The sequence below is a fragment of the Prosopis cineraria genome, unplaced genomic scaffold, assembly GCF_029017545.1.
Source record: "Prosopis cineraria cultivar Desert tree isolate PC_DT_omini unplaced genomic scaffold, ASM2901754v1 PC6, whole genome shotgun sequence".
Classification (NCBI taxonomy): domain Eukaryota; kingdom Viridiplantae; phylum Streptophyta; class Magnoliopsida; order Fabales; family Fabaceae; genus Prosopis; species Prosopis cineraria.
This window is the reverse complement of record NW_026555337.1, coordinates 19,275,743-19,286,152: the sequence shown is the minus strand read 5'-3', so window position 1 is coordinate 19,286,152 and position 10,410 is coordinate 19,275,743. Positions and strand designations below refer to the sequence as shown.

Below are 10,410 nucleotides of genomic sequence, written 5' to 3'. Positions count from 1 at the left end.
TTAGGTCATTTTTTATAATTTATTGAGTCAATTAATAATGGTCAAAGACTCAAAGTTAACATTTTAAAAGCAGGATACTCAATACATCATTTTTAAAAATTGAAAAGGAAATTGTACCATGGCAAAATACTCTTTAACCCCTTTTTTCCCCTAAAAATCAACTTCATTAACTAATTTTAAATTCGTTTCTAAAACTGTGTCATTATATTTGAAGATCAGAGTTAGTATGGTCAAACTTTCCAACAACCTTTCATTTCCAATGATGAGCCAATGAGGACAGCCACATCAACTATAAATAATAGCTTCCCGTATCTTCAGAATTAGATATCATCCTTTATTCAGAAGTAAAACTTTGCTGCTTTGTATTTTGTAAATGATGGAGTTTGAAAGTGCACAACAATTTCTCAAGGGGAAGACCATTTTAGTGACTGGTGCTACAGGCTTCTTAGCAAAAGGTACATATGTATTCCATCATCTTTAATTTACACACAAATATTAATTTTTCATCCCCTTGCCAACGATATATTTGCAACAGTTTTTTCAGTTTTTAATTACTTAGTGATAGGTTCTTTTTCTACTCCAATCTACGACAGAAATACAGATTCATCACTAGTACGTAGGATTATCTCTCTGTTCTCGCATACAAGTCAGTGACTAATTTTTTTTTTTTTTGTTTGCAAAAGAAATTTTATGGATTTATTTTGGTGGAATTAGAATGCTCATATAAATTGACTTTGGTGAAATTAATTAGGATTAAGGTGCATTTTTATCTCTAAACTTTTCCTTGAAAAGCAATTTTACTCCTGTATTAATAAATGAGGCAATTTTACCCCTGAATTTTTTTTAATGAGCAAAAAGCCCCTTCTATAAGGTGCCTAGCGCTCTTTAAAAAAATAGTTAGGGATAAAATTATCCTCTTTTTATTAGTACGGGGGTAAAAATGTACCTTAACCAAATTAATTATTGATGATTATTGGTTTAGTTAAAAGTAATATTTTTGTACTAAAAAGAGAGTAATATGTCAATGTTTAAATTGATTCTGCTCTCTTTAGTTTTAATTTATTGTATATTAATGCAAATTACAAGCATAATGCATGTTTGAAAAATAAAACCAGTATTATCGAATTGTAATATATAGGAGGTTGTCTCACAAGTTAGCAATAATTTGAAATAATGAAAAGCAGGGTGAAAGAAATGAAAAAAAAAAGTATGAATGGTATACATATAAGAAAGCAATTAGAAAGGGGGAACAAGTTGAATGAAATAAAATAAAAAATGAAAATATATCTGTTAAATGTCTAATAAGTCATTTTCAAATTAAGGTTATATTTTAGAAGATTTTTATTTCAAAATATAAGTCATTTTGTAGAATTCTATAGCAACTAGTGATTTATTTTCGAAAACTCCAGATAATGATATACTAGGATTTATGATGGATTATGATAATATGAGCGCTGAGTATATTGATCAAGGGTATATTTGGAAGGACGAAAATTTTTATGACATCTTATTTTTCTTTGTCTGTGTTACTTAGTTAAAAATAACTTATATATTATAACATAGGGAGTATAGATTTATCAAACTTTGTAAGTTGAAAAGGTTAAAAATAAAAATTTGGGAATGGAATGTCTATGATAATGTCTTAAATAAACACCACTCCCAATTAATATATCACAAGGGAAAAAAATAAATCACATATACTAAGAAAAGTTGTTAATTTTTAACCTTTATCAAAATATTATATATCATTATAAATCACACATACTAAGAAACGTTGTTAATTTTTAACCTTTATTAAAATATTATATAACATAAGTTTTTTCACCATACACCTCCTATACTTTTTATTAATAATTGAAGGGTATGATGGGAAAAAACTCAATAAGTGAACCTCACATCTTCTTGTCTTTTCTTGTACTCCATCTAACCCTAAATATAATACTATGATTTAAATCCTCTGAAGTTGAGAATTTGTAAATTTCATTAAGTTTGTTTTTCAAGAAAGAAAAAGAAGATTTTATATTATATAAAAATAATAAAATGAGTGAAATACTAACAAAAAAAGGGAAAACTTTACATGAATTAATGAACACTCAAATTCAGAAGATTTAGATCCATAATACTAAGTTGCCAAAATATATCATTGAGATCGTTGAGATGGTTTGTGTCTAAATGTTTCCTCTTCTTTTCAAATCTACCTCTAATTAAATGTTAGTTTATTCCTTCTTTTATGATGGTAAAATCATTTATTAGGGGTCAGGGAAAAATTCATTATATGTGTGACTATGAAATAGTTTTAAATATTTTGAACAATGTATTATAATAAGGAACAATGGGTTAGAAAAATGAGTTAAGGGTTATTTTATCCCTATATTGTATAGAAAGGTCACAAATAATGACCATAAACTCAATTATGGGTTAATTATGTCTCTCCACATTAAAGATTCCCTCTATCATTACCCTGATGATAAAAACATTTAATGTCCGTTAGTCATCAGTGAGGTCACTATTTTTTAATATTTTTTATCTGGTTAAGGGTCATTTTTGTCCCTAAACTTCTATTTAAAAGGTCAGTGGGTACCTCCAATTCAAATATTTTATAATTAAAAATATAATGTGAGGCCCATTAACGATTAACTAATGGTGAGAAAATGGCAGGGTGATGAGGAATGGAATTTTTAAAGTTAAGGGATAGAATTGACCTATAATTGAGTTTAGTGTTATTTTTAATCTTTCATGTACAGTTCAAGGATAAAAATAACAGTTAACCTTAAAAAAATTGAGTGCTACATTTAAGAATCGGGGGAACTTTACTTGAGACCCTGTGATTGACCACGATAAGAGATGAAATTGATAATTGTTGAGTAGCGGCAAGGAGCTCCACATTTAATAACAACATCAAAAGGGAAGGATTCATGTATCATGATGAGAAATTTTTAGATGGACCTAGTGCACCATATCATCCATGGTGTATCCAATAAAATTACACCAAATCAATCAAATAAAATCTTATATATCATTATTTTTATGATTTTATTTTTATAATAAAATGGCTATTTAATTTCTTGTATTTTCCATCTCTTTATTATTATTTATGTCAGAATCACTTTATATTTGATGCTATCTAAATATCATGATTTTATTGAATTGATCATGGATGACATGTTGTATTGTCTCCATCCAAGAATTTCTCTCATAGTGATTACCACAATAAACCATTGCATTAATGGAAGCCTTAACCACCTAGGTATCACCATAACCACTGAAAAATCAAACCAAATACCTGGTGGAACCCACTCTTATCGTCAACAATCATTCAGGCAAACCTCCTGTTCATCATAGAGAGAGAATCAATCCAAGCAAACTTCCGAATCAAAGAATCAATGGATCACAGAATCAGACTCCCAACAAGAAGTAATATGATGCCTAGTTCACCCCCTATTCCCACCAACCCAAATTCAAATCTAGGGGATGAAACTAACCAACAAATATCTAAACATATCATAGAAATATACCAATTAAATCAGGGCATTCAAAACAAGAGTGAATAGATTTAGAGGGAAGATACCAATTCCAGAAGTGAGGATCCTAAAAAAGATTATTCAATTCTAGCCATTTCCAAATCTTCTCCATCCTCAACCCACGCCTTGAATATGTCAAATCCATCATGAACTCAGAGGCAACTTTCTCAATCTCAAAATTCGAATCATTGCCTCTATTGAAATTCTCGGAAAGCCTGAACATGCCAAACACAAAGCCATCGATTCATCCCTCAAAACCTCGAGTTCAGACTTGGATTCAAGCCTCTCCAACCTCAATTTGCTCATCAATGTTGCCGAAGGCATTGTTCTCTCACTTGGAGAACTCTCTAGAATGAGGGAAGGGGATGTTCTAGCAGAGCAAGTCTATGCATTATTGAGAGTTCACTCACACCCCATTATAATTTATCCAAGTAATATATTCTCACACCATCTAATTTCCTACTTTACGGTCTTCAATTAGTTGTTGTCTATTAAATTACAATTTGCTAACAATATTCTGCAATAAGACAAATTGATTTATAGAGATGATCGTTTTCATAATCACTGAGTTAAGTATCGAATATGATTTGAAATAGTTTTAAGATATTTTGCCATTCTCTAAAGTAATAATCAATTAAGTTTGATCTTAACACAAATCATTAACTTGGAATATGTATGTATCTCATCCCTTACTGTTTCTTTGCCTTTGCAGTTTTTATAGAGAAGTTATTAAGGACTCAGCCTGATTTGAAGAAATTGTATCTTCTTCTAAGAGCTTCTGACTCAAATGCAGCTACACAGCGCTTGCATGATGAAGTTCATAATTTTTTTAATTTGATGAATTCATTATTCAATTTATAAAGACACATAAATCAAACACTTTTCTGATTAATATACTTTTATTTTCTACATGCGAGTAATGCCTAGATCATGGGAAAGGAATTGTTTAGGGTTCTTCGAGATAAGATGGGGGCAGATTTTGATTCTTTCATGTCAGAGAAGGTGAAAGCCATTGCAGGTGATGTTTCTCTTGTGAACTTGGGACTTGATGAAAATGTCAGAAACAAAATTACAGAAGAAATAGATGTTATAGTGAACTCAGCTGCAACTACTAAGTTTGATGAAAGGTATGTAACTAAAAACTATGTGAAATTTGCCTTATTGACACACACACACACACACATGCTTAATTTGATTGATTTGGCAAATGTTTCAAATGTCCAATGCAGATTTGATCTTGCATTGAGCATCAACACAATGGGTGCCTTACATATTTTAAACTTTGCAAAGAGTTGTCCTAAAATACAAGCTTTTCTCCATGTATCAACAGGTAGATAGACTGCCACATCCTTATTTTGATAATTCTATTATGAAACCAAAAGCCGACATGAAAATTAATTGAAGCCTTGAAATTAAAATTTGGATATTTGTCTCTCGGATTACTATTCATTTGATATGTCCACATTTGTAGCTAAACTTTAAAACATAACAACGAAATATAGAAAAATCGATCATATGAAGGGCTCTAAAATTATATTGAAAGTTCTTAAAGTCATTTGCAAGAGAAAATATAATTCTAGCCTTTAACTGTTCCAAAAAAAAATGTAGTTTATTGATTTTCTAAGCTTGCTATGTTTCCCAAATAAAATCTCTATGCCATAACTTTGAAAATTCATAACTCGAGTTTACATATTAAACTGACTTGGTTTATGACTTGTTAGAGAGATCTATATGTCTACTTCTCACACAAACCGTTTCATTAGCATTGGACATTGTTTACTATATATTGTATAATGAATCATGCTCTGAAAGTAGCCTCAACTAAGTAGCCATAATCATATGTATTAAAATCATGATTTTAGGGCTAGTCTAGGACTCCATATTGGTAATTAATTGAAGCCTTGAAATTAAAATTTGGATATTTGTCTCTCGGATTACTATTCATTTGATATGTCCACATTTGTAGCTAAACTTTAAAACATAACAACGAAATATAGAAAAATCGATCATATGAAGGGCTCTAAAATTATATTGAAAGTTCTTAAAGTCATTTGCAAGAGAAAAATATAATTCTAGCCTTTAACTGTTCCAAAAAAAAAATGTAGTTTATTGATTTTCTAAGCTTGCTATGTTTCCCAAATAAAATCTCTATGCCATAACTTTGAAAATTCATAACTCGAGTTTACATATTAAACTGACTTGGTTTATGACTTGTTAGAGAGATCTATATGTCTACTTCTCACACAAACCGTTTCATTAGCATTGGACATTGTTTACTATATATTGTATAATGAATCATGCTCTGAAAGTAGCCTCAACTAAGTAGCCATAATCATATGTATTAAAATCATGATTTTAGGGCTAGTCTAGGACTCCATATTGGTAATTATCCATATTAACATTTCAATTATTCATGCCAAGGTCACATCATATATTTATTTATCTCATGTAATTATTTGTACATCTTTCAAGTTCCTAGCAAAGTAATGCCATAGAAATTTTATCTCCTCTTCCACGTACTCTTGCTTCTTTTCTCTAGCTCTTTTTTTTTTTGGATGCTTATAACCTAATATGGTTAATCATTAGGGAGGTTGTGGTTAAATAATCCCAATAGCAAACAATCATCATACAAACATACAACCTAAGTTTGGCATTATAACATGCTTGTAACTTACATGATAAAACACATAGGTCTATGACATATCCCAAACATAATTTTATATATAGTTTCATGATTTCAAGTAATCATATAACAAGCATTCCAAGACCGCTACAGTTGTCAATTAACTTTACTTTTGTTTTACCTTTCAATTATACTAATTATGCTTTAAGATTGATCTTAGATGTTACTGTTACTCTCCTAGGCAGCTTACCTTTTTTTTTTTTCCCTATCCTATCATGAACTCTTTTGGACTTTAATTGGCTCGTTTCCCAATTCTAGACACTTCCATATAGTCTCCAAATATGTTTACACTTTTGCCCTGGAAAAAACTTTTAACTTGTGATTTAATTCCTAAGAGTCATTTTATCTTTTCAGAGCACTTCTAGGACTCTGGGTCAAATGGGCCCTGTAGCCTACTTAATTCAAGCTTACTCTTAAGCATCTTTGCCCAAAAATTTAGAATGTTACATGCATAGAGTCAAGACTCCCCCCCCGGTTGTATGATTAAATTGGAAAGAGACAAAGAGGTAATTGATAAGTCATATATGTAGCAGGTCTTATTGTGCATAGATTCAAATTAAAAGTTCAGGGATCCTAATGATTTTCAAAGTAAAGAGATACATAGAAAATAGTAGGTTTCGCTTTTGATATACAAGCCACCCAAAAATGGGACTTACCATCTTTATGTCTATCTTTCTACGTACTTCAGGGATACAATATAGGACTTACCACATATTTTTATCTTGTCCCTTCCCTCATTGGACAACGGAGGTTTTAGATTGTATGTTTATTTTTTGCCACATATATCCAGTACTAATTAACTTGTTATGTAATGTAATAATTTTAGCTTATGTGTGCGGAGAAGCTACAAATGAGAAAGTGGTTAAAGAAGAACCAATTAAGATGGGTCAGACAATAAAAGGGAATTCAAAATTAGACATTCAATCAGAGAAAGAATTGATGGAGAAAAGAATGAAGAAGCTTGAAGCAGAGAACGTTGGTGAAAAGGCTATGACTTCTGCAATGAGTGATTATGGAATGGAAAGGTTCGATCTTTCTAGTCCTAATTGAATAAACATGGAAAAACACAATCATTAATCCTTATAGTTTCATCAAGTTTTAGTTTTAGTCCCTATAATTTTCTTTTAGTGTTTTCAACATCTACAGTTTCAGTAAGATTGGGTAACTTTTGTTTCTTAAGTCCTTATAATTTTAGTGTTTTCAGTGTTTTTAGTCCTTATAATGACTGAGAACAAACTACAGGAACTAAAAACAAAATTTAATACAATTATAGATATCAATGATTGTGTTTTTCCAATAAACATAATGTACATAATATGAATATATATATATGTGTGTGAAGATAGATATTAATTCTTTCAAATTAAATTTTATGAATTTATCAGAGCAAACTTCTATGGATGGCCAAACCCTTACGTATTTACAAAGGCAATGGGAGAGATGATTCTGTCAACTTACAAAGATAATGTGCCCTTAATCATCATACGTCCTTCCGTGATAACAAGTACAATCAAAGAACCCTTCCGTGGATGGATTGAAGGTTTCAGGTATTCAATATTACTGCTACTAATAATAGTTGAATTTCTAAAAAGTTGTTGATAAAAGCGTATTATCATGAAATAATAAGAATTATAAAAATATTACTGGTGATTAATATGATTATTGAGACAGTAACCTATAATATCAATTCATCTTACTTCAACACGCGCACGCACGCACCATAGTTGATGGGTATGCGTGTGTGGGTATTATTTGTAATATTTCTAGTCTACTTCAAAAGTGAAAAAAAAAAGCTCAAAACATTCTCAGCAAGGGAAACGATGAAAATACATTTGTGTTATTAAAAAGAAGTCATGATTTTCTTTACCAGAAAAATTTCTTATAAGATTATTGATTATTTTTTGAATAAAATTTTGCAAAAAGAAAAGCTGTATATCCTTCCGGTTTTGCAACTATAGCCTCGTCGTTGAAATTTGATATATTATGTTCATCGTTCTCACGCAAGTCTCTTGAAAATTTGACAGAACAATTGACAGTATAATTGGTGGCCATGGTAAAGGAACAATATCAAACTTTCTTGGCGATCCTACGACAATAATGGGTGTGGTAGGTTAGACTATAATTGGCATTACCAGGTGTTATTTCTCTTATTTAAATTTATGTACTTTATTAATTTCATAAAAAATTAAACTAAACCAGTATGTTAAATTTATACTATTAATGGTGATTGTACATAGATACCTGTGGATATGGTGACAAATTGCATGGTGGCAGCAACGGTGATTCATTCCATTAATCAAGATTTAGAGAATTTCGTCTACCATGTTTGTTCTTCATCCAGAAATCCTATCAGACTTTCAAATGTCTGTGAATTCTCGAATCTTTATTTCTCGAAAAACCCATTGACCAACAAAACTGGATCGCCAATAACGATCTCAAAGTTAAGATTTTTGTCAGATCTGGATTTTCAGACACTCTTGATCATCCAATATGTGCTACCACTAAAGGTAATTGATACATGTCCTCATTATTTGTGCCTAATAATAAATGCATCGTTGTGTTATTATGTAAAGGTTTAAAGTACATTTTTACCTTAGAAGTATTCTCGAGGAGCTACAATTAAGTTTTTCAAAGGAAATTATGAAACAGTGTATCACATAATATTTCAAAATCGGTGAAATACTGTCATTTCTTAATAGTTCATGTTATGTCACCTGTTAGTATAAGATAAGAAACTTTCTTAACTTTTGTTTAACCTAACATTGATTTAATGTTGACAATTAAAAAGGAAAAAGTTACACCAATTTTATTACTTGCTACATTATATTATTACTAATTCTTTTAGGGTGTCTAAAGTTCTTTCGAGCATATATTCAGGGTAAAAATGTGCTTCACTCTTTATGTACACTGTTTACTAATCTCCGTTCACTTTGTGCATAAGGTGTTAAATTTGGTGAGCAATGCGTTTTTCCATGTCTTCGAAGATTGGTACAGTATCGACGACAAAAGAGTCCAATTGTTGATAAGAATGGCTAAACTTTTCAAACCATATTTGTTTTTTAAGGCAGTGTATGTTCCTTAACTATTCTTCATAAGCTTGAAGTAGGGTAAGAGAGAAAATTGACCCCTAAACTATATATGCCCAAGAACTTGGTGCCTAAATTTTTTTAGTGCAATGTTCCATTTCAGCTTTTGAAAACAGTATAATGTAGTTCTTCTCATTAATAAAAGTTAATTTTGACCATTAGTTAACCAAAACATGATAGAAGAGAACCTAAAATTTACCCAAAAATGGACCAATAAAATTTCCTTGGTCATTTTTTATAATTTTTTGGTTATTTACTGTAATTTTTTGGTCCTTTTCTTTAATTTTTGAGGTCCTCTTCTATAATTTACTAATCAACTAATGGTTAAAGTTAACTCTTGTTAGTTATAGAGATTAGATTGCATTATTTTTAAAAGTTGAAAGGATAAATATTGCAAAAAAAATAAATTTAGGATTTCATAAAAGCCAATTTGTTCTTTTACCTTTTAAAGTATAAAAGGAAACTTTAGATACATTCATGTGTGTGTGTATTAATTTAAACTCGTGATTAACCAAGAATCAATTTTTGTGCATGACAGGTTCGATGACACCAACACACAAAAATTATCTATGATAACGAAGATGGAGAATGTTGAATTCGACCCCAAGAGCATTGATTGGACAGACTATATGATGAATGTTCACATTCCTGGCCTCGTCAAGTTCGTAATTAAGTTATTTCCTAAATTATAGAAATATTGGTCAGGATATAAGAACATTTTTATGTATTGAGGCGCAGTTTAATTTACCAGTGAGTGTCATGTGTGGTGTGTATAGAGAATAAATGATTGAATAATATGCATAGGGTTGTCCTCGTTTTCCAAAAACATTTAAATTGTTACTTCCTCTGTTAAAAAATATAAAGTATTTTTTTAAGGATTTAAATTTAAGAAATGTAAGGTATTTTTAGTGTTTCAAGGTATAATTAATTTTTTTTAAAAGTGCCCATAATAAATAAATTATTTTATATTTATTTTAAAGTTAAACACGCAATTAAATAAGAGTAAATATAAAAAGATGGTGTTAACTTGAAGACAATTAACTAATTTATTGGAGGTGTGATTCTTTAATTAAAAATGTTTTTGACTCAATCAGTTTGAAATATAATAAATGAATGTGTA

At 30.1% G+C, this 10,410-nt stretch overlaps 1 protein-coding gene across 3 annotated transcripts; it reads left to right on the top strand.

Annotated features, from left to right (window-relative positions):
• Positions 1-315: 315 nt before the first annotated feature.
• On the top strand, positions 316-10,118 carry LOC129314283 (probable fatty acyl-CoA reductase 5). 3 transcript variants are annotated; one of them, XM_054957681.1, is made up of 11 exons: positions 374-455; positions 3,248-3,952; positions 4,234-4,337; positions 4,449-4,648; positions 4,751-4,851; positions 7,031-7,229; positions 7,590-7,751; positions 8,229-8,310; positions 8,442-8,711; positions 9,146-9,273; positions 9,829-10,118. In XM_054957681.1, exons 2-11 carry the CDS (start codon positions 3,874-3,876, stop codon positions 9,980-9,982), a joined length of 1,479 nt encoding a protein of 492 aa, XP_054813656.1. In that variant the 5' UTR covers positions 374-455; positions 3,248-3,873; the 3' UTR covers positions 9,983-10,118. The 3 variants fall into 3 exon arrangements, with proteins under 3 accessions (XP_054813655.1, XP_054813657.1, XP_054813656.1); XM_054957680.1 differs by lacking the exon at positions 3,248-3,952 and having other exon boundaries at positions 316-455; XM_054957682.1 differs by lacking the exons at positions 3,248-3,952; positions 9,146-9,273 and having other exon boundaries at positions 316-455; positions 9,829-10,050.
• The last annotated feature ends 292 nt before the right edge of the window (positions 10,119-10,410 follow it).